We start from the raw sequence: 24,768 nt of genomic DNA, 5'->3' as shown, positions 1-24,768 counted from the left end.
TTTGTCTATATAACAACTGCTGACTGCTTGCCCTTTCCCATGGTGAACCCTTGATCATCTGCTTTATTGTTGCCTGAATTCTAGAATATACATAATGGTTATCTCAATCCTGTTGAATAACATTTGGTGGTTCCCATTGCCTTATGTTAAAGCCCAGATTTCTTAGTGTAGTGTATAAGCTCTTTGCTTCTCCTCTAGCGACTTGACCCACATCTAATTTTTTGGGCCATAGTTTTGTATCTTTGCTCTTGTCTTTTTCCCTTGCCTTCTCTGGTCCTCCCTCCAGGCTCTGTCTCTGTCTCTGTCTCTGCCTCCATCTCTGTCTCTCTCCTCTACTTTCCTCCCTGTTTCTCTCTTTTAAGAGTCTTGCTGTGTTATTGAAGCTGGCAAAACCACACCTGGTTTTACGTTGCTGGTTTTTATTTTTCCTAGTTAGTTCCTATCGTCTTCTGAAATGTAGCCTCGTTGTCACTCTGTCTCAGACCCTCCATAATTTCCTTAGGCAGAGGGAGCACTTCCCGCTTATTTTTCTAACTATTCTGGTACCTTATTTTAACAATCACATTGTATACTGACCAGTTCAATGAAAGAGGACAGGAGGTCAAAGATTCCTAGCATTTTCTCCAAATGAAGAGAAAGATTTCTTGAAGGCCAGAGATTGGGAATTAGAAAGAGAAAAGGGAAATGGAGAGGCAATTTTAGGGCTCACATGGCTTTTACTGCTGGGTTTCTTGTCCAAACCAGATTTTCCTACCCTTGTCTCCAGATGCTGACTCCACGCCAAGTTCTAGTTCACAGATCTGTTCTTGCTAACCTGAGTCTCCAGACATGCCATTCTCACTAGGGCCTTTTGCTTCCTCATCAGCATTGCTAGTGGCTGGCTCTCACTGTTACCCCTTCTCCACCTATTCTGGCCTTTTTTGTTCACATGATTCTGCCCTGACAAACCCAATGATTCCTAGTGTTTGACCCCATCCTGATCTGATGACTGATTCTACTATGCCCTTTGGTTTTCCCAGAAGGAGAACTTGTAGATTGTCAGGGGAGCCTGATGATACCCCAGGGCCAGACGGTGACAGCCAGTTGTGCTCAGGCCTCTCGGCTGCCTGAGGGGCCCTTCTCTGAATATTCAGCTCATTGGGGATGCACAGTTACTGCAGTTTTTTGTCAGCTTGTCTTTATTGTATTGATAAGGTATTTTGGGAGCCTGCAGTGGGTGCTAATAACTAAACAATAGGGTTGTCAGAGAGCTGAGGAACTGTTTGACAACAAGGATGAGGACTTCTGCCTTTTCTTCCTGAAAGCCTTGCTGCACAACCTGAGTAACTAGAATAATAATTACGGAAAACTGGATTACAGTTTTTGTTTAGTTTGCTTGAAATCATTTCTCATTCAGAGCGGGAAGAAGGAAAAAAAGAGAATAAAACTAAAGTGAAAAATGCATAAGGAGGTGATAATATCACTAGAGGATCTTTAAATATGGCTTATGATTCAGCAGAAATCACTCTTTGATACTATTGATGTTTTTGTTAAGGTTGTCATTTAGAGAGAAGAGGTATCCTTTACTCCATTTAGAAATATTAAAAACATGAAATAGTATGCCGTAAGAATATAATAAAGATATGAAATAGCATGAAAAGTTAGGATCTCCATTGATATAATGCAGACTTTAAGGGTGATCTCTTTCAGGGGTAGGGGAAAAGAAAATTGAGGCATTTCTACATGGAATCAAAAAGTGGAATATATTTATCACATAAGACAGAATTTGTTCCACAGTGAAAATAGTAGTTTGTCTCACAGACAGTACAGAGACAGTAGAGTATGGAATTAAGTGTCTTATTTTGAGCAGTTTTCTCCAGTGTGGTGCCCAGAGAGAAAAGGAAAGAAGCCTTGGAAATGGAGGCTAACTAGTTACAATTTCCAAACAAGTCTCTGTCAGGACAGGAGCTAGGAAAGGAAGTAGTATGAAACAGTTTGGCTTTGTATTTCTCCTTATGAATTTTGCTAACACTGTATAGGGGTCAGCCCCTAGCAGAGACTTGCCACAAAAGGAACTATCCTATTCCTTCTTAGCTTCATATTCTGCCCAATACTCAGGTCATTGTTCTGAAGAGTTTCTAATTTCAGTATCATATTCCATAACTATAACTGAATGTTTGAAAAAATAAACACAAGAGAATTTGTAATTACATTACTATGCCATGTGTGGTGGTGCACACCTGTAACTCGGCACTCCAGAGGTGAAGGAGAGACTGCTGAGAGTTCAAGGCCAACCTTGGCTACATAGTGAGTTCAAGGGCAGCCTGAACTATGTACCAAGACTCTGTCTCCAGAAAGAAAAAAGGAAAGAGTTTGTGCTAATATCATTTGGAGAATTTTTTTTTTTTTTTTTTTTTTTTTTTTTTTTTTGGTACCGGGAATTGAACTCACAACCTCGCACTTGCCAGGCAGGCACTTGTGCTGCTGAGCTAAATCCCCAGCCCCTATTTGGAGAATTTTTTATGTCCATATCTTATACTCTTGAGTAACTGCTTTGAAGATAACAATATAGTGTGTTAACTATTGTTATTCTCCTATTATTTTATGAAATTTTGTTTTTTCCATAAAAATGTTTCTATTAATAATAGGAGCTATACTTTGCATTGTAAAGTAGGTGAGGAAAGGTATCTACCTTGTTTTTTGTTTGTTTGTTTTTTTGAGGATGGAGGCAAGAGGAATTACTGCAAGGTGATAATTCTCATTCCTCATCCCATCATGTCATCTTTGTCTTTAAGGGAACAATTGTGGCATATTTTGTTCTTGTAAATATTAAAGCAGTTTGTGATTAAAACCTAAGATGCAACATTTCTTAGTTTGTATTTTTTTTATCACTCTAAACTAAACCCTAAGACAAGTGGAAACCTATGAGATATTTAGGTTCTAAATTTTGCATTTATAATTGTGCTCATTTCACCTAAGAAACACCTTTTTTTTTTTTTTTTTTTTTGCAAAGATGTCTGCTTATGTTTATAAGGTAGATGGATTAGTCATGTATTCTTCTTACACTTAGCACATTTAAACCCAGTACTTTGATTTCATGGTTCTGATTAAAACTTTGTTCTCATGTCTCTGGTTAAAATATTTTGGTTGGCATATACCAATGTAGTCCTTTTATGCTATGCTTCCTGCAAAGCCACTTTAATAAAGGATTTTGGAAGTATCAAAATATCTTGAATTTGTGCCTGGAACATGATAGTTATTTGATAAGTGTTTTTCGACTTTTGCATACATACCTGTATGTCTTCCTACACTTTTCTAATTTGTTCTCTGTTTTTATTAGAAAATGTATGTACTAACACACAGCAGTGCTAGTTTTTTTACTGTATGTACAGACTTCCTGCTCGGTAAATATTGTAGTTTGATACATTTTTAGGACCTGATATTACTGAAGAAGAAATCTTATATAATATGGTTTCAGACTTGGTATTTGGTATTAGAAAGACTTGAATTCTAATCTCATTGCTGCCACTTCATCTACTTTGCAACCTTGGACAAGATCTTTAACCTTCCCTAAGCTTCTCATTTCCCATCTTGAAATAATAATGAAAATTAAGTGGGATAATACACGGGAAGCATATAGCAGTGTACTTAACTCCAAGTAAATGTTCTTAGTGTCTCCACTGTCAGTAGTAGTCATCTATACCACTGTTAAAGATTTGTAGTAATCACTTTGTTACTTTCCAGCTTAAAGTGCACTTTGCTTATCTTATTAAATTTTATTGCCAAGGAACAGACTTGTTCAGGAGAGAATAATTTCTACCCGTTTGTTCTTTCAGTATGCCTCATTATATAACATTTTTGTGAAACTGACCTATACAACTAGGATGGCCTATAGATGATTTTTTGATTAACAATTTCTTCAGGAGTTTAGCATTTTCGTAACTAGGACCCTAATTTTAAAAAGAGAAAACTGTCTTAAGGGAACATTATCAAGTTGTACTGCGTAGCAATAGATCAAAATGCATGGGCTGCTTTCCAAAGCTTCCCTAGTAGTTTCAAGACTGAATGTTTCTTCCCTACCTTCCAACACACACAGAGGAATGAAATAGATAATGGTAATGTACAAATAATGCATAGGAAGCCAGTGAAATATAAAAAGGACTGGGGCATTTGAGCCCACTCCCCCATCACCAGACACAATTTTGCATTCCTACAGTCCTGGTTCTCTCTGACCTATGTATACTTTGTGCAAATACACACAGGCAGAAGCCAGTACTGGGACTTTTCCTTTGGCATCCCACTCTATCAAAACTCATATTCCTGATGAGCTCATATTACAGGCTATTGGCTTATGTTCTGTATAATCAAAAATAGTTGCCAACTCAAGGGATCGCTGATAGACTGTATTTCAGGAGAATATATAAGGGGTAATAAAAATATTGTGAATGTTTAAATCTTAAAAATTATTACAGTAAAAGGCATTGCTACTAATCCTGCTAAGAATACTCGTTCACTTTGAGCACACTTATCCCATTATTCTTGCTATTTTCTGAAACAGTTCTAGAAATCCTCTTTTGTGAATTTGTTTAGTTGCACTGTAATGGCTGCCTCCATGTGCTGAAGCATTTCCAAATGTCTACCTTTCATGGTCACTTTGGGGAAGAACCTGAAGCTGTATGGTACCAGAGCTGCTGAAAAAGGTGGATCAGAACACAGTGTAATGTTTGTATGGAACTGCCTTTCTGTTGGATGGCACTCGACATCAGCATTATTTTTAATCACATCTCATAAAACCATTAATGAAAGAAGCTTCCAGAACTTCAGAAAATGGCAAAATGATAGGATAAGTATGCTCAGCATGAGAGGGTAATGTTCTCAGCAGGATTAGTAGCAATATGTCTTCTGTAATTTAAAAAATTTAAACAGCATTTTTTTTTAGCATAGCTAAGAGAGAAAAAAGCAGTGAAAATTTTACTGCTTTTAACAAAATATTTTTAAAAGTCAGGTATTGAAAAAATACAATTATAGCTATGTAGACAGGTAGTTACAAGAACTTCTAGTCTATGAGTGGATCGTACCTTCTGAGAGTAGCTGTGGCAGTTCTTTGAACAAAACTTTTTTGAGATTCACATAAATGTATTTGGTTTTCTTCCTTATTAGTCATTATTGTGATTTAGGTCATCTACATTTGTGTGGTGGTTTCATGCCATAAAAATGACTATGTAAGCTAAAATCATGCAAAGCATTCTTAGTTAGAAAAATTACAGTTGCTTTTTGGGCTTTAGTAATTTTTGTCAAAACATTAGCACTTACTATTCATTTTAAATGTATTTGGACATGAAGAAACAATAAAACTAGCATTAGTGAACTCATGTTTATGCAATACAATTTGAAATATTTGCAACATTGAGAATTAAAGTGTTTTTATTTTATAGAAACAGAATATTTCATGAGGTCAGGTGTGTTCAGGGTGGTATGGCCTTAGATTATAAAATGTTTGAATGGTGCTTGTCTGTATTTCCTGTAAACATCTTCCTCTTCATCAGAACTATGTTTCTTATCTTTGTCGTTAAGTTTATCTCTACTAAATTCCTCTGGCATATTTAGTCTCTCAAATGGTTTTGGATTATTGTAATATTCCAGCTTCAGCTATTTCTTCCATAACTACATTTAAATTTAATTTTAACTGAGGCAGGAGAATCATTGCAAGTTTGAGACTAGCCTGGGCTACAAAATGAGCTCAAGGGCAGCCTAAACTGCATAGTGAGATCCTGTCTCAAAAAGACAAAAAAAAAAAAAAATTTAATGTGTCCAGCATAGACCTTTTTTAATTTCTACATAGCACCTTCATCTTTGTTGGCCAATTTTGTCTTTTATATATTTCTATGAAATATTCTATAGGTTTTTCATGGGAAGGCTATGTAGTAACACTCTGCTAAAGCACAATAACCCGTCGCTGTCGGACTTTGAAAGAGATGACCTGACTAGTTATTGATTGTAATACGTATCTTTTGTTTGTGTAGTCTTTTGTGAATTGAACAGCTAGAAGTGTGGGCTTTGTAATATGTATCTTTTGTTTGTGTAGTCTTTTGTGAATTGAACAGCTAGAAATGTAGGCTTTGCTTTAGTAGATACTCACAGTTAATACAGGATAACGTGGCAACTGAAATTTGAACCACTTTTGTTGGGTAACTAATGATATTTAGCTAACCCCAGGATAACTGAAATTTGTGCATACTGAAATCGTGTTAAGCAAGAACATCAGCACCAAAAACCTGTGGCACAGGCTAGACCACAAAAGTTATTCCAGACTTAATAGTGCTTGCACTTTTACTATTACCTCAGCTAGGAAGTGAGGAAAAGATGAAATTAAAGATTCATGAGGAGAGGCAAGAACTCCCTTTCTGTACCCGCTTGTTCCTCAAGAAGGACTCTAAAGTTTGGTCAGCCTTGCGACACAGTGAGTATGACGCTCTCATTCCTTTTGTTGGGGTTTACAGCTGGAGAGGTATAAGATTCACAACTGGTTGATAGTAGCATAATACTAGAGCTCTTTTGATATTTGGCTTCTGACATTTATTTTGTACTTTGTGTGTTTTCTTCTGATTATCTTCAGCAACATCGTGTTGTTTCTATAAGCAATGAGAAAATGTGGTCTTAGGAAACTTTTGTTGCTACAGATCCTCTTGCCTTGGTTACAGTGCCTCAAAGGAAAATAGGACTTTCATTTTTCTTCTAGTAGCTGCCTCTCTACCTTTTTGGAAAAGAGGATCTTCATTTTCTTTTCTCATCCAGAATGTGCTTACTTAATGTTGTTGCAAACTGAAAAATCCGTAAGTTTCTGCTAGATTTTGGCCGAATACACTTCCAGTATCAGTTGCAGCTCCCAAACTAGTGTTTCTCTGGCGTAGTGAAATCTTTGGCCATCACTTCTACTTTGACAATCAAAGCGTTTTGGTCTCTAAAGGAATGTTTATAAAAATATTCCATTTTGAAATTTTCACAGGAAAAGGAAGTATGGTAAATGATACTAGAAATCCCTCTGGCTTGCTCTGGCATTGCTTCATATACTGTCATCTGCTCTAGAAATATCTGGAACTCATATAAGAGAGTAGTAAAACTCAAAGACAAATAAATTCTTCGTTGTCTTATTCCATGGAAGCATAGTATCACATATATATCCCTGTTATTTTTTATGATGTATTGCCCTTTGCTAAATTTAATATAGAAGATCTTCAGGATAAGCTAAAAAAAAATCTCTAACACCTATGTCAAAAGCCTCTTATTTTTGTGTTCTTTCACTAAGATAAAAATGGAAGTTTTTTGAATGAAGCTTTATAAAATGTTATAAAAGTTATACTGTGTATGTGTCACTGTTCACTCTGTTGCTTTACTTGGTGTCAGTGAAAAGAAAGTAAACAGTAAAATTATAAAACAAATCTAATTTAGCAATAGCATGATGGTCATAAAATGTACATGTGAAGAGGAGCAGAAGCCTTTGGTTTACTTATCATGTGGCATAGGCTCTGTCTTAATGTAGGGCACTGATACTGATGCATTTTAAAGTAAGAGAATGACAGTTATTAAAGAAATATTTAACGAGACTGCTGTATACTGGGAATTACTGTAAAGATCTATCAGTGTGCATAATAAAGTCAGGCCTCCTGCTCTTCTGGAACATTCACTCTAATAGGCAGAATCAGAAAACAAAGAAGTTACATAGACTGACTCATTAATTGGTCAGTTCCATAGTGTTCACTGTACACTTCTGTCAGTTTGCTTGACTGCATGGGTCTCTTATTCAGAAAGTAAAATGGTCTGATCACTTAAGGTATTATGAACCTGAAATGATTGATCATTGGGAATTAGAGGCAGTGACTTTTAGAAAACAGCCAGCTCCTTCCTGCATGATTGTCTTTTTCATGTGTACTCTTTTGCTGAACTCTGAAGTAACACCAAGATGTTAAGGACATTACTGACTTCAACACAGAACTTTTTGTTGAGTCATGTGAAAACATGAGAGTGGGCATGTAGCTTACTGGTAGAGCACTTACCTAGCATGCACAGGGCCCTAGATTTGAACCTTAACAATGCAAAAAAGAGAAAACCAAAAATACAAATAATTTAAAGAACAAAATACAAAAGAGATGGTAGAAAACAAGGAGATAGACTTTGTGCAGATGGGGAGGGTATGTGTATTGTGCTGGGGAGACCAAGGTACAGATCGGGGGGTAAAAGGACCAAGATTCAATGAGCATATATACCGTTTTCCTAAGATGAATGTAATTATATATGGCAGAGTTGTGCCAACAATTTAAAGGAGTTAAGGGCTAAACACAAAATCTTAAAATGATGTTGTGTTTAAAATTTCAAGTTAAAACCTGGAATAAGCAGCCACTAATAATTGAAAATGCTTTCTTCATTTGTCACTAGTCTTTATATAGCCCTGAGTTACCAATGATATCCTTTAGTAGCATTATTTGATTTTAAATCATTTGATTTTTCTCATGTGAAGATACCTGTATTATAAAAACTATACTTGAAAAAAGTTTTATCTTGGTAAGCAAATGTAAATTTGATACTTTTGCTATTTGCATTAAAAATGCTATACAATTTTTCCATTTAAAAACATGGGTTATTTGATTATGTCCAAAATGTTACACCAAAGACTCCTCATAAGCACTTTTGTCAAATCCACTTAAAATTAGTCTTTGCCTACCTTTTAAAATATTTTCTTGCAGAACTACACCTCTTTCAGGTACTACATTTACAAGCCAGAACACTTTAACAAAAAGAAAAAAAAATACTCCTATTGTTCACTTAAGCAGATACTCACTGTAGTAAACTTTGTCTTTATACTGGAGAGCCCTGTTACTGTTGCTTTTGTTTTTGTTATATCTATGGCTTCTACTCTTGTATTTTAGAAATTTAAGAAAAGATGCTCTCTCTGGGAGTTTAGTTAGTTGCAATGAATAGATCAATATACAGCAATCATGTCTTTTAAAGTCCTTTCTGATCCTGAGATTTTATAATTCTATATTTACTTGTGCCTCTACTTTCTTTTCTTATAGAAAAGAGTGAGAATCATGTCAGTGCCTATCTAGGAAGTAAACTGAGCCAGGAGGTTAGGAGGTGGTCAGCATTAAATGAGCATCTAGAATATGTTGTAGTAAGAGGCATTTACTGTGGGCTTCTTATACATTTTTATAACTAATTTAATTATAAGTATTTTTATATTAGGAGAAAAGAAAAAAATAAACCCAAAGATAACAGATTTTATACATTACCTTTTTCAGATATCTTAAATAGATGATCCCTAAATTTTTAGAAATGAATCAATATGTAAATCATCAAAAAAAAGTGATTGATTAAAGCTCTTGAAAGGAATTTTTGGAGAGAAAAACTTTATTTTATGAAGTTAGAATTTTTATTGTTTCATTGGAAGTAGTTTCCTGAAAGAATTTTTCTTAGTGGCAAAATACAATTTAAACTATTTTATGGTCATTAGAACTGAAACAATCTTACTCCTATTTGTGTCCCTAACCCCAAATACACTAATTTAGCCTATATTAAATGCTCAAAATTGTTTTTATAGCAGAGCCTAGTACCTATTCTTTATGCAATAAGGGGAAAAAAAAGATAAGTGAAAGAAGAAGTAAAAGAGTGAATTTTTTTTTAGTCACTCTAAAATGTTCCCTTTCAGAAAATATAAAAATGTTTTTATGTATTGGAACTACAAGCACTGACTTTGTGTTTCAAAGTTGGAAAAATGAGATTGATGTCCTACACAGTTGTAAAATGCCAAAAATAAGTATAGCTGAAATGAATTAAAGCCCAGTGCTCGGAAAGGCCAAAGAAAAGCTTCATATCAAGGATGGCTATAATTGAAAAGGTCCAAATAAGTATTTAAAACCACCCCTCCTGGGACTTCTAAGATTTCTGAATTTCAAATTGGTGTTTTATGTTTGACAAGGTGACATTGTATAAGAAATGTAAAACACTGCTGTGCGATAGGAAAATGATTGAATGTAAATATTTCAAGATGTGGACCACTGTTCAAATGTTATCATAAATCTTTGCCATTGTTTTAGGGGATAACTTCATGCATATATGAGCTGTATTGATAGAACTGGCTTTTAGAAGAGAAATCATCAGTTTCTACCTCTCTCCCACCACTAGTCTGATTGTACTATTAAAATGACCTATTAGATTTTTGCTGTTATTACAATATGCATATTATTCATAAGTTAGTGGTACAGCCCTTTTCTGAAGAGAGTTGGAGGAGATTCTGGCCTTGCTTTTGTCCTATTTCCTAAGTAGTGTGAAATATCCTTATTAGAATGGACTTGGACCGTTTGTATTCTTAAACTTTAAAAAAACAGCTTGAACTATACAATTAACTGTCCTTCCATTCTTTCTAGATTTGGAAGGTTTACAGTTGCTGCTCTTCAGTCTAAAGTAGAACAGTATGAACGTGAAACCAATCGCCTTAAGAAAGCCCTGGAAAGAAGTGATAAGTATATAGAGGAACTAGAATCTCAAATTGCACAACTGAAAAATTCAAGTGAAGAGAGGGAAACTATGGATGCCATTTGCCAGAGAGCACTTTCTGCAGATGGTAAGGGAGGCAGTGAGGAAGATGTGGCATCAAACAATCAAGGTGACAGTGCCAGAAAGCCTAGCTCATCCACCTTAAGTTCTTCTCACCTGGGAAAACTTTCCAGCAGCAGACTCTCTGACACCAGTGCTGCGAGACAGGAAATCACCTGCAAAACAGAACCAAACCAGCATAAGAACAAAGATCTGTATCAAAAACAGGTAGAAATAATGTTAGATGTATCAGATACAAGTATGAATACTTATTTGGAAGGAGAATGGGGTGGTAAGCCTAGTAACTGTGTTGCCTACAAAGATGAAGAGCTTTATGATCTTCCGGCTCCTTGTACTCCTTTATCTCTTAGTTGCCTTCAGTTAAATACTCCAGAAAATCGAGAGAGCTCTGCAGTAAAAGCAGGAGGTTCCAAGAAGCACTCAAATCATCTCAGGAAACTGGTGTTTGATGATTTTTGTGAATCTCCAAATGTTTGTAATAAGGATTGTTCAGAAGATGATGTAAGTAGAAATGAAAATGAAAAGAAATCAGAATGTTTTGCTCCCCCAAAGACAGCATTTTGGGATTGTTGCTCTACAAGCTATGCCCAAAGCTTGGATTTTGAAAATTCAGAGGGGAACATAATAGCAAACTCTGTTGGAGAAATACCTTCAAAATTGAGTGAGAAATCAACCTCATGTTTATCCAAGAGGTTGAATTCCATTCGCTCTTTTGAAATGAACCGGACAAGAACATCAAGCGAAGCATCAATGGATGCTGCTTACCTTGACAAAATCTCTGAATTGGATTCAATGATGTCAGAGTCAGACAACAGCAAGAGCCCTTGTAATAATGGTTTTAAGTCAGTGGATTTGGATGGGTTATCAAAGTCATCTCAAGGCAATGATTTTCTTGAGGAACCGAGTAAGTTGGATGAAAGAACTGAGCTCAATCTTCCCAAAAGTTCTCTAACTGCTGATCAGTTAAAAAATGGAAATGAATGGAAACCAACTTCCTTTTTTCTTCTTTCTCCATCTGACCAAGAAATGAATGAAGATTTTTCACTCCATTCCACTTCTAATCCAGAAACTAATGAAATCAAACCCTCAAGCTGTTTATTTCAGACAGAGTTTTCCCAGGGTGTTTTGTTAAGCAGTTCACATCGACTATTTGAAGATGAAAGGTTTGGGTCATCTTTGTTTAAGATGTCCTCAGAGATGCACAGTCTTCATAACCACCTTCAGTCTCCTTGGTCTGCTTCCTTTGTGCCTGAAAAGAGGAATAAAAATGTGAATCAATCAACAAAAAGAAAAATCCACAGCACTCTGTCTAATGCCAGCCCATCAAAAGCGACTAAAAGTTGACTCATTAGGAAGTTGTCATTTGTGTGCTTGTCCTGAAAGGCATATAAAAGTTTGTAAAATTGCTTTTTTTCCTTTCATAAATACAATTTGAATTGATAATCTTTAGTCAAATGTCAAGTCAGAATAGTGGTTTAACCTATGCCCACACTGAACCTTTTACATCATTTTGAAAAGACTTTCTGATCTTTAATTTGGGGGTGTTTTTGACCAGAGAAGGAAGGGAGAATTATTTGTTTGTTTAATGAGTATGTGTGTCTGGGCTAAGTGTGTTTTGTTTCTTGAATCTTATTTAACTGTTAGATACAGTGGCCTATTAATAAGGCTCAGTTGTCTTCAAAACTTTTAGTATTGTCTATGCACTGATCATAAGACACTTGAATTTCTTTAAAACTTCTACAGTGGAAATTCTCTTTGTGCCCCTTTTTATTTATGTTTAGTAATGGCCCAGTTTTATGTAAGACTGTGATGGAGAAATAGTACTCTGACCGTAGTCCAATGTTCATTTACTTTTTCTACAGTTTTATGTATATGTTTGCATTTTTTAACATTGTAGTTTGTCAAGTTTTGTCCAGGCTTATCCATGTTCTGTTACTATAGAAGAATGCAATTTTTTACATAGAAATAACTTTTTATATCAGGCATCTTACATTTGCTTTTTCATTTTATGTCAGGCAGCTTATATGTGCATATTCATCTTATGTCAGATAGCTTATATTTTGTATTTAAAATCAGAGATTGAGTATACTTTGGAAGATATAGAGCAGTTAGGTTTGTTGGAGGAGCTTAAACATTATAGCTTCATTGTTTCAGATGTATACATGCAAAAGCATCTTTGCCAAGTTCTTGGTCCACTTATCTCCCAGGGAAATGTTTTTGAAATGATAAAGTTCTTATTTGCATGTGACTGTTCTTTGTGTAAACAGAATGCATGATAACATTTTTGCTTGCTTTATTTTCCATACTTAAGAAAAAGAAGTTTTAGTTGGCTAGTAGACTTTTATCTGGGACTTTTTTTTTTCCTTAAAGAGTATTGAGGAGATAAAGATAGGTAATAATGAAGCACAATTTGTAATTTAGGCTCAAAAAATTATATGATTCTGAACATGTTTGGTATGCCTATGAAAGCCCTCTGAAAAATGGGTTTGTATAGTGATGACTTGTTTATCTAATGTGCACTGAACCTTTTACATTAATACCATATTGTTTTACATTAATACTGCTTGCTTTTCTATGTGAATTGAATAAAGGATGTCATAAGCACTGTATGTTTTAAGTGTTTCAAATTTTAAATTAGCCTATATGGAAGAGAAGCACTTATCTTTAATCACTTCTAGTAGAGGGTCATACCAAATGTGGCCTGAGTACCAGACCTGGTGTATACCTGTTTTTGAAAAGCCTGTGACCAAAATGCCAGATTTTATTTTTTAAGAGAAAAAATATTTAATCCAAAGAATAATTCATGGCACAAGAAAATTATGTGAAATTCATATTTCATTAATTTCTACATAGTCTTACTGGAACACAGCTACACTTCTTTATTTACATACTGCCTATGACTCCCTTGGACTATGAGCACGGAGTTGAATAGTAGCAAGAGACCATGTGTTTCACAAAACCTAGAATATTTACTGTCTAGTCTTGTACAGAAAATATTGTTGATCTTCACTATAATAAACACTGAAGATTCAGTGAAAATAAAAAGGTAACAAGTCACTTTTATTATTTGGAGAATCATGCTCTCCACTTTCAGAAGCAGTAATAGCCAGGAAAACAATACAAAGCATACTCATGTATTTTCCAGTAATTGTTAATTGTTTTATGATATGGTTATATATTAGGTGATCAGATATAGAAATATAAAATTTTTCTGTCACAGGGTACATTTAAGGGTACTATGATCTGAATGCCTTGCCTCCCTCATTAATATATTTAAATAATTCCTATAATAATGATATTACAAGGTGAGCCCTTTGGAAAATGATTAGATGAAGACTCTGCCTTCATGAATGGGATTAGTGCCTTACAAGGAAAGACTTCCCTTTTGCCAAGTAGCTCTATGAGGACATGGCTAAGGAGGTCCTATCTTTGCAGCAGAAAAGTTCTCATCAGATAGCAAATCTGATCCCTTGATCTTGGACTTCCCAGCCACCAGAACTGAGCAATTTCTATGGTTAGTAAGTTGGCTAACATGTAAAGTATTTTACATTAGCTCAAGTGGACTAAGTCTGGGATGACTGTCATTCAGTTCTTTCTATAACCAAGAATATGTGTTTTTAATCCACATAAATATGTAGTGACAGTGTGTTGGGAGTATGTAGCCAAATACGGTGGTCTCGTAGATTTTCCAGCATACCTATTATATCCACATACTACAAACAAAACACCATTGAGGTCAAGTATTTGGCTAACTTCTAATTCATCCCCTTTTCAAACCCTGTGTGAAAAATAATGGTTATCCCAGTTTACAGGGAAGTAAATTGAGGACTAGTGCACGCAGCTGGAATGAGGTAGAACTGTGTCTTGGAACTGGGTCTCTAGGTTATGCTCTTCCTGTCCTATTCTGGAGTACATATTTCCAAACAAAAGAATGGATGGATGTGAAGTTCGCAGAGTATTTTTGAAGTATTTTGGGGAACATTAGCATGTTTCCTTCAAGTAATGTTTAACTCTTGCCTGTGTTCCTGGGTCTGATTAAACAAACGCAATGGGAAATTGCCACTTCTAGGTTTAAAGAGTCACAATAACTCGATATTTTTTACAAATTTAACCTTGTTCTCCCTATTAGCTTCACTGCACTGCATCAGCTTTAAAATATCCACTAGCAAGTAGTTAGCAGATGCTTAGTTCATGTTTTTATAAAAATGGCTTTTTATTGTTAATCTTTCTAAAATGCAGTGACTATAAGAATGTGACAAGACTTTTTATTTTGAGAGGGGTTTGGTTTTTTTGAGACAGAATTTTACTATGTAATGGTGGCCTCAAATTCAGTGATCATCCTGTCTCAGCATCCCAGGTGCTGGAATTTTAGGCTTGCACCACTACAAGATTGCTTCTCTTTTAATTTTGAAAAACCATTTCACACTGAAATTCTAAGACTTCTTTAAAAGTCAGATGACCTAAAAACAGAAAATTGTGGGCAAAGATTTACAGTTTCTAAATTTTAAATCTTATTTTAAGTTCCTGTCATTTTCTTGGTATCTACATTGGTTTGAAACAACTAAACGTACCAGTGATCAAAAAGAACTAGGACTATATAACATTTAGGAACTTAACTTTCTATATGCTTTTCAATTATTCAAAATGTAATATATGCATAAGATTTTTTTCCTCTCAAAAAAAGATGTACCTGTGGCTGGTATTTGTAGAGCATCAAATTGAATTTAGCAGTTGATGTTGTGTAGCCTGTTGGAAGAGTTTCCCAAAGCCTAATAAGAACGTCTTTCATGCCTATTTGTAGGAGCCTGCCATACAGCCTTTGCCTATCACCATGTAACCTGATCCCTTTAATAATCCTTGGCAGAGAGAAAACCTTTTAAGCAATGATTTCAGAGTGCACAGTGAACATTTACTGCCTAATTCTCGGAACCCCACTCATAGCAAGGAAGCATCTGTTAAGATGCAGATTTCTTTTAAGAATCCATCTGAGCATCAGCTAGGATAAACTTCAGTTTTGTGTGCCTGAAGCAGTCTAGAATACCTTGAGCTACAGCTCCACTTTTGAAACAAATTAGATTCCTAGGTCTGCTTACCTTAACAGAGAAAAGAACCTAATAAATGTTTGATTAAACAAGTGTGTAAGTGTGAGCTTTTTATATTTATAGTTTGGAGTGAAAAGACCCTCCTCATGGGACATGCATTTGACTTCAACATTCATGGAGGAAGGGGGATGTAATTGTGGTCCAGACTGATTTTACGTTTTAAAAAAAAGTCCTATCAGGGATAACTTGAGCAATGAAAAACTGGCAGGTTCATGCTGTTCATACTGGATTCTTAAAGGATGAATAAGAGTTTGGCGCTGAAAAGGACATCTTTTAGGCTGGAGAGGGTGCCTGTTTAGCAGCTGCCTCAGAAAAAGTGTCCAAGGACCTACATCCTAAAGTTTGGGCTCCTGGTTGAAAAAGGTTTTTCTCCTATTTCTCTAGCCTGAGGTTGCAAACTGGGTTTCTCCCGCTGCTCCGGGTCCTGTCCCAGCTTCCTAAACCGGCGGCCTGGAGGCGAGACTGACTCCCTGGGCTCCGGAAGGCTTGGGAGGTGGCGGGGCTGGCGCATCAACTGTCCATTAAGCTGAGATTTGGCCCTCCAAGGGCTGGCCCGAGCAACCTTGCCTCAGCCCCGAGGTCAAACTGGCGTTGAGTGAGGAGGTGGAGTCCGGTTCGCCCTCGTTGCAGGAACCCTTTAGCCTGCGGAGCCCGCAGTCCCTCACCTCCCGCCCACTCCCACCCCCCAGGACCGGCCTTGGCCCCCCAGCGCGGGCTCTGCAGTCTCCAGGGCGCTCACTACTAGTCAGTCCCAGCCCCACTTGAAAGACGGTCCGTGCTGCGGGTTCCTTTCATTTTATTACCATTCTGGAAACCTGGCGATTAAGACTCGAAACCAACAAAGAGTTTTCTTTCCACCTTAACCTTGCACACAATCCTTTAACAAATTAATTAATCCTAATGAATTAACACTTCATTTATTTAAACGCGCTACAGTCCATGAATTAAATTTTCATGCAGTGATTAAAGGCTGTTAAAATATGCATGATTTCGTTAAAATTTTATAATAAATCAGGGCAATGTGTTACATGACAAGGCAACTATTTCCCAGTCCCTCACAAGGGGCTTTGATTTGTGCGAGCGGCAGGGAGGAGGGGCTGCTGGCGGCGCCCGGGAGCCGGGCGACAGGACCCAGCTCTGCACTCTGGGCTCCAGACTCGCTCCTCGTCGTTTCCTCCTCGGCTTGCAGACCTTTCTGGGGATCCCGCTCCTGCTGGTGGGAAGGAGCCTGCGGAGGTCGCCGCCGGAGTCCGTGTCCCGGGCCTCGGAGCAGGCACGTCCCCTGCCGCCCGCTCACGCCCGCTGAGCTTGTGCATCCCGGCGGTGCGCGGGGCTGGGTCGGCAGGCTGCTGGTGGTCTGGGGACACGGGCCGGTGCATCTGTTGTAGCTTTTGTGGTTGTTGCTCTAACCTAGCGACCTGGAAACGCCTCCGCTGACCGGAGGGGCAGGAGGGCCTGGACGGGTGTGGCGTGTGAAGAAGCGTCCTCTGCCCTTCAGGGACGTAAATCACAGGGGTCCGCGGCCGTGTTGAGCGGTACAACTTTGTTCACTCGGGCTCTGAAAGCTTTGCAAGTGACTCTGTCAACTGGCACGCGGGTGGAGGGAGGAGAATCCTATTAGAGATACAGTTGTCAGGCATCACCCGTAGGGCTTTGGCAAGGTGGATTTTATGTGCACAGAGAAATGAGGGTGCAGAGATATACATAAAGATCGGTATATGTAACTCCTAGAGAGTGACTGGCAATGAATTCTGTTGGGACATCCAGGTCGCTAAGTCATCAGCGACATCTCAGAATGGGACACCATTTAGAAAAATGTCCCCGCTGTAAGTGGCGTTTCTTTTAATGGTCAGAGGGGGGGAAAAAAAAAAACAACAACAATGGATTTGTCAGTGGTTTGTTTGAGAACTATGTCTGCTAGCCCCAACTAGACAGTCTGCACTGAACTGGGAACCTTAAAAGAGAGAACATCCCAGTCCAGCAGACCCAGGACTTCGCTCATGCTGGCATGTGGGAACCCTGTGAGAGGGGCTGCAAGAAGAGAGGAGGACAGGGCCCCCAGGAAATCTCCAGATGCTCACGCTGCTGGAGGGCCTGTGGACCACAAAGGGCTGGGCTACCGACCACCATGTGCTATCCGGTCAGGGTTGAGGCCTAAGGGGCTGTTGGAGGAGGTCCCTTAAGGAGCCAGTGCAGGTCCCTGGGGGAAATAGGGTCGGGATGCTTAAGGAATAGGAATAAGATTTGCGATCAGAGCTGTCCAGGCAGAGTTCTAGGAAGACAGTCTGAGGGGAGGAAAAGCACTTCACCAGTGCTTACTTGTTTCAAACTTAGGACAGGCCTCAAGTGAAACCTGTACCGCAGGCCTGCTGCTCCCTGGCCAGAACCTTCACACTGGCGGCTTCCAGGGTGAAACTTGCTTCTTTTCAAACTAGACAGTGCCTGTCAGCTAGCTATATACCTGATGCCCCACCTTGCAATGACCAGACCTCTGGCTTCAGATGTCCAAACCCAGTTACCAGGTGGGGCCAGAATCCCAGGTTCCTGCTAGAGTTTAGGGTCCCACTGTTCCCACGTGGGCAGATGAATTTTTTTGTCCACATTTCCTAAATCAAATTGCAATCGAGATTTGAGTTCAACACTCCTGGAGGTAGAAGACGATACTAGCTGCTGTGTCAAACACTAACTTTCCCTGAGTCCCCTGGGAAAAGAAAAGTAGACCCCAGATGGACAGCCTCCATCTGCCAGGTCTTCCCCAGCTGAGTGGAGGGCAGGTCAAAGGGGAGGGGAGTTTGCCTGGATCGTCCTCCCTCCAACCAACCAGTTCATTCTCTGAACTCAGGAAAGGGGTGCTGCCAAAGGAAATTCAAAGTGAAGTCTGCCAAAGGAGGAGGAGAAAATTAATTAATGAGGGAAAGAAATGTGTTTCTGATTCAGATGATAGACTCCTTGTCCCTAGGGGCGGAAATTCCTTGGAAATCAATAGCTGTGCATTCATTATCCTTCTCTTGATAAAATGCAAAGCTATGAAATGATGTGAAGGGGAGGTGGGGGGGGTGAGGGAGTGAGGGTGGTGGTGTCTGTGCTGGTCATTAAACAAGAAGGTGGGGGAAAATGCCCAGAAATCTATGCCAAGGCTCAGACCCCATGTGGGCATCATTAGCACAGGCAGGAACCAACTAATTACAACAGTTGCCAAGCCAGGAAAACAAAGCAGTGACATATGGGTGAGCTGAGTCCACCCCACCACACACACAGACCCTTTCCTTTTACCCCTCTTGGGCTTAACATGATCCAACGTCCAACAGGAATGTGTAGGCTAACTTTTTAAGCATCACCTCATATTTATTCCCTCCTGTCACACCTGTTAAATTCCTACCGTAATCACCCTTTTCCTGTGTCTTCCCTGTGTTTCCGAACTATCTTCTCTTGGTGAGCACATATCCCTGCTTTCATACCTCATTTTATCTCTAGTTCTTGCTAGACTAGGTAGAGCTCAGCAAGTCTTTGGGAAAGAGAGAGTAGGTAGCAAGTAAATGAAGGAGGGGTGAAATAATTGGTTTCTGAAAAGGAACAAGCTGGAATGAAGATTAACAGCTCTGCCTGGGGCAAGCACACACCTCCTGCCCAGTCTCCACCTTCCTTGTAAGGAAACCCCATCCGGGATCTTCTAGCAGCCCCAGCCAACCCTGGCTTGTTAGAACACCCCTGCCTTTTCCTTCTAATCCTCCCCAAATGACCTCTTCTTTTCTGTTTTGTGAGCTTTGCTACACATGCATGGTAGAAAACAGAAGTGGCTTCAATGGGCATCCAGTTCACAAAAGGAGGAAAATAAAGAACCATATATCCATAGCTTTCATACGTCTAGTCCCAGGGGAGGAAAAAAGTAAGATATTCTTGAGAGGTCTAACTTCACCAGAGCTCAAAAAATACTTCTGTGGTCCAAAGAGAGGTGAGCTTTGGGAGTTTTGGCAGGATAGTAAACTCTCCACCGTATCTGTCCTGGAGTGAAGGACTGCCAGTGTCTTAGGGGTAAACCGAGGTAGACCGGGTTACTTAGAAACTCTCTCCTTCCCCACCCGCAGTGACCATAAATCTAGGCTGTTTGCATTTCTGTGGGCCCTGCACCTATAACAAAGTGCAGCGTTTCTCCGGAAAGTGGTTGATGACTGCTGGCACTAGACATTGGAAGGGTAGGGTGTCACGGGGGGGGGGGGACTTTCTTACCCCCCACCAGAGAGCTCCCCATCCACCCCAACGGGTGTCAGGAAGGATTAGGTTAAACCGGGACACCCGCTGCGACAGCAACTGCAAGACTCACTCTTCCCCTCCAGCGCCTTCCCACTCTCCGTCCATTCCCCGTTGAGATAAAGTTGCATTTAGCGCTCCCAGGGGAACGCATAATGGATGGAGCCGCGGCTCCTTCTCACACCAGCGAGTGAACATCCTTTTCACTTCCCTCTCGGGCTAGAAGGAAGGGAGGGGGTGAGAGCACAGAAAAGAAAGGAAAGAAAAAGATCAGAAAAGCCATGGTGACGCCTGTGGGCTCTTGGATCTGAGTAGGTGAGTGGGGATGCTAAATACGCACGCGTTTATGCAGAGGAAAGATAAAATCCACGGGTGTGCAAGTCCATGGGTTTATAGAAATGAGCTCTGCTCTTTGATGAAAATATAGACCCCCCTTGGTATGGGAGAGACTTGAATGAAAGATTAGTTATCTGATTTCTATTCCCTCTGTCGTTCTCCAGGTCTCTTGTGGCAGATGTGATAACATCTGGGCCATTATTATCACCCGGGACAAGCAGTGAGTCCCTAGAGGCTCAGGTACCTGAACGGCAGCTCTCTAAGGAGGGCCTCGATCTGTTTGCCACACGAGGGCCATGTAACAGGTTGACTAATTGATTTATTCTTCCTAGGTCTTGATTTCACAGTAATTAAAAAGAAACTGATAAAGGCGGGGACAGACTGTGTGCTTTTCAAATTCATTTGAATTAATGTTTTGAATCACACTTTCCTATAAGTTGGCTGCCTCTTGTTTTCTATTGAAGACCTGTAAGCAAAAAGAGCTCCGAGTCAGTCAAAATGATGGAAGAGAAAAGGAAGTTCCCTTCATCTGTTACTTTTTTTTTCTCTAACAGTTTTCTTTTTCTAGAGTTTCCAGAATAAAGTGTGAGTGTGTGTGTGTGTGTGTGTGTGTGTGTGTGTGTGTGTGTTTGCGGGCTTAGGAGAGGAAAGGATCATCGCTACACCCTGTTAACTGTTTTTTCCTTTTGATGCCTAGAGCCTTCAGATCACTCGGATTCGTTTGTTGAAAAGTGGGTTTGTACATGGTTAGAGACAAACAATAAGAGAAATGCACAATTTCATTTCAACAGCCTTTTCCGAATAAAAAGCACATGCTCCTGTGGCTTCTAAGTGGCTGTCACTGGTGGTGCCTGACACAGTTATATTAACAACAACAACAAAGTATGCAGAGGAAATTAAATTATGTGGAAATCAATAGCGTCTGACTGCTTCAAACAAATGTCTGTCACCGCGATTATTCTCCGGGAACCTATTTATAAACCTTAAAAGAAACAGATTCTTGCAGCAAAAGAGAGCACCGTCTTCATTTCTGTATTACTTTTCTCTACATACAGAGGAATTCGCGGGCATAATTTAACAAACAAACGCCCAGCTGCACACACTATATAACTGCTTGTTAGGTATCCCGGAAAGGAGTTATGCCTAAGTGAGGCGCGTATATTCAGAGCCTTCGAGGGAGAGGAGGGAGAAACCCACAGAGGGGAGTGTGCACATGTGGCCTTTCTCCCTGCAAAGGTGCCTACCCTGAGACAATAGGCCACCCGTCTAATCTTTCCAGACCCGCGGTGGAACGGGCACGCGCGCAGTGCGCATGCCCGAGTAGCTACAGGTGCATCACCTGCGCTGTCCTTGCTGGTGGTCACTATAAGAGCGGCTCCCACGCGCCCGTCGCTGCCCGACGAGTGCGCGCGCGCGCAGACGCACGGCGCCGCCGACAGGAAGAGCGCGCGCCAGACAGACGGAGACAGCTGATGCCTGTCAACGCGGCGGGGCTGCGAGCTCTCGCGAGAGCTCCCCGGGCCGGCCGCGAGAAGTGGGGCTCAGGTGTAAGAGGAGTGCATCCCTTCTGCGCGCGGGGCTAGAGCTCTCGGAGAAGCGGACCGCGAGGCCGGCGCGCGGCGCTCTGCGCGGCCATAGGGAGCACCGGGCGGCAGCAGGAGCGGCGGGAGCCCGCGGCGCGGCCGCCACCGTCCGCGGCTGCCACCTCGGAAGGAGGCCGGGGACCGGCGCGCGCACTTTCCCGCGGACTTTCGCAGTGTTTGTGGATTTACATGCCAAGCGGTCAAGATGATGTCCATGAACAGCAAGCAGCCTCACTTTGCCATGCATCCCACCCTCCCTGAGCACAAGTACCCGTCGCTGCACTCCAGCTCCGAGGCCATCCGGCGGGCCTGCCTGCCCACGCCGCCGGTAAGCGCCCCGCGCCCGTGGCCCGGCCCGGCCCGCGCGCCCGCCCCTCCCCCGAGCAGCCGCATGCGGGCTGCCGGCCCCGTCCCGCAGGGTTGGCGGGGTCCCGCGGCGGGCCTCGCCCGGCGGGCTGGGGTCGCGCGCCAGCCTGTCTCTGCCTCGGTGTCGAGCGCCTGCGACGGAGAGGGGAGTTCTGGGGCCGCGACTCTCGACTTCCCTGTACTTTCTCTGTTAATTTCACGCCTCTGAAAGGCGGTCTCTGTGCGTGCTCGGGTGTGTGACATGGGTCCCCAGCTGCGAGTTACATCTCCATTTCTTCTTCTTCTTCTTCTTTCCCCCTCCCGTTTCGTCTCCCACGCCCGTTCCTGGAATGTGTTCCTGTGTCCCCCTTTTCCTTGTTCCTCTGCGACCCTCTTCATGCTCCTGTCCTTTTTCGTCTGCACCCCTACTGTGTGTCCCCGTTCCGTTTCGTCTTTCCCGCTCTCCACTCTTCCCACCCTCGCTGTTATTTTGGTTGCTTTGTGTTTGCCTTTTGCTTGTTGTGTTTTCCGGCTTGTGTGTGTTTTCTGCTTTTTGTTTCTTTTTTCTTTTTTGGTTTTGTGGCTTTTTGTTTTTGTTTTCGTTTGGTTTGGTTTGTGTCGCCTGCAGCTGCAGAGCAACCTCTTCGCCAGCCTGGACGAAACGCTGCTGGCGCGGGCCGAGGCGCTGGCGGCCGTGGACATCGCGGTGTCCCAGGGCAAGAGCCACCCTTTCAAGCCGGACGCCACGTACCACACGATGAACAGCGTGCCCTGCACGTCCACGTCCACCGTGCCGCTGGCGCACCACCACCACCACCACCACCACCACCAGGCGCTGGAGCCTGGTGACCTGCTGGACCACATCTCCTCGCCGTCGCTCGCGCTCATGGCCGGCGCTGGGGGCGCGGGCGCGGCTGGCGGTGGCGGCGGAGCCCACGACGGTCCCGGGGGCGGTGGCGGCCCGGGGGGCGGCGGCGGCGGCCCCGGGGGTGGCGGCGGCCCCGGGGGTGGCGGCGGCCCGGGGGGTGGCGGTGGCGGCCCGGGCGGCGGGCTGCTCGGCGGCTCCGCTCACCCACACCCGCACATGCACGGCCTGGGCCACCTGTCGCACCCGGCGGCGGCGGCCGCCATGAACATGCCGTCCGGGCTGCCGCACCCCGGGCTGGTGGCGGCGGCCGCACACCACGGCGCAGCGGCGGCTGCAGCGGCGGCAGCGGCCGGGCAGGTTGCGGCGGCGTCGGCGGCGGCGGCCGTGGTGGGCGCAGCGGGCCTGGCGTCCATCTGCGACTCGGACACGGACCCGCGCGAGCTCGAGGCATTCGCTGAGCGCTTCAAGCAGCGGCGCATCAAGCTGGGCGTGACGCAGGCCGACGTGGGCTCCGCACTGGCCAACCTTAAGATCCCGGGCGTGGGCTCGCTCAGCCAGAGCACCATCTGCAGGTTCGAGTCGCTCACGCTCTCGCACAACAACATGATCGCGCTCAAGCCCATTCTGCAGGCGTGGCTGGAGGAGGCCGAGGGCGCGCAGCGAGAGAAAATGAACAAGCCGGAGCTCTTCAACGGCGGGGAGAAGAAGCGTAAGCGGACTTCCATCGCCGCGCCCGAGAAGCGCTCCCTCGAGGCCTACTTCGCTGTGCAGCCCCGGCCCTCCTCGGAGAAGATTGCCGCCATCGCCGAGAAACTGGACCTCAAAAAGAACGTGGTGCGGGTGTGGTTTTGCAACCAGAGACAGAAGCAGAAGCGGATGAAATTTTCGGCTACTTACTGAGGGAGGTGGGAGGTGCTGGGTGGGGGCTGAGCGGGAGCTGAGGGGGCCTTTCAGGGGGTATTTCCTCTGGCCTGCTTCCTCTGGCTTTTGGAGTGTCCGTTATCCTGCCTGCGTTTGGGAAGTCTCTCTTGCTCTTTCCTGCACCCCACTCTACTCTCTTTCCTTACTATCCCCAGCCCCCTAGTCTGGAGGACAGGGGTGCTGGAAGTGGAGAAAAGAGTATGGCCAGGGGAGATGGGGGGAGAGTCTAGGTGAGTGGGAAGTGGGGGGAAGGAAAGTGGAGAGTGGACAGGGGTTTTTGAGGAGCAGGATGGTTCAGAGGGCTAGGGAGGGGGGGAGATGTGGGAAGGGTTAGGAAATGGACTGTTTTTGACCAGAGACATTTATCAAAATCTCCTGGGGACCAAGGAACTATGTACAAAATCAAACCCACCAACCACAAAAAACTAGACAAATAAAGACAACAAAACAAAAGCAAAGAAAAATGTTTTAGAAATTTAACTTCGGGGAGCCATAATATGCAGCTTCATTTACCCTCAAGGAAGAGAGAAAAGAGCATTACCATAATTACCACTGCCCCAATCCTATACCAACTGGTGAACTGAGTCAAAAACCAAACCAGGTGAAATTCAGGATAGTGAAGCTAGTTCTGTTTTCGTGTTTAAATTTTCCCTCAAAGTCCCTCTTTCACCTCATCCACATCTTCCTTGATTTATTTTCCCTGTTCCAATGAGACTCCAGTGACTGCTCCACAGTGGCTGCGCTGGGCAGTGAGTGTGGACACAGCTGAGAGGGG

General features: G+C 42.2%; 2 protein-coding genes across 4 annotated transcripts in view; both read left to right on the top strand.

The window, feature by feature from the left end:
• Obi1 (ORC ubiquitin ligase 1) overlaps positions 1 to 13,199 on the top strand; it is a 44,682-nt gene extending 31,483 nt beyond the window's left edge. For all 3 annotated transcript variants that reach the window (XM_003477620.5, XM_013141498.2, XM_063246900.1), the window contains one exon: positions 10,401 to 13,199. In XM_003477620.5, the coding sequence (XP_003477668.1) occupies positions 10,401 to 11,934 (1,534 nt within the window). In that variant the 3' untranslated portion in view covers positions 11,935 to 13,199. The remainder of the gene's footprint in view (positions 1 to 10,400) is intronic.
• An 8,212-nt stretch (positions 13,200 to 21,411) lies between these two features.
• Positions 21,412 to 24,457, top strand: Pou4f1 (POU class 4 homeobox 1). The gene is made up of 2 exons (XM_063246899.1): positions 21,412 to 22,187; positions 22,833 to 24,457. Exons 1-2 carry the CDS (start codon positions 22,065 to 22,067, stop codon positions 23,970 to 23,972), a joined length of 1,263 nt encoding a protein of 420 aa, XP_063102969.1. The 5' UTR covers positions 21,412 to 22,064; the 3' UTR covers positions 23,973 to 24,457.
• The last annotated feature ends 311 nt before the right edge of the window (positions 24,458 to 24,768 follow it).

This window comes from Cavia porcellus, unplaced genomic scaffold (genome assembly GCF_034190915.1).
Source record: "Cavia porcellus strain 051 isolate PalLab524CR breed Dunkin Hartley unplaced genomic scaffold, mCavPor4.1 scaffold_4, whole genome shotgun sequence".
In the NCBI taxonomy this organism is placed as follows: Eukaryota; Metazoa; Chordata; class Mammalia; order Rodentia; family Caviidae; genus Cavia; species Cavia porcellus.
The sequence above is the reverse complement of the archived record's forward strand: the minus strand, read 5'-3'. Positions and strand labels throughout refer to the sequence as shown.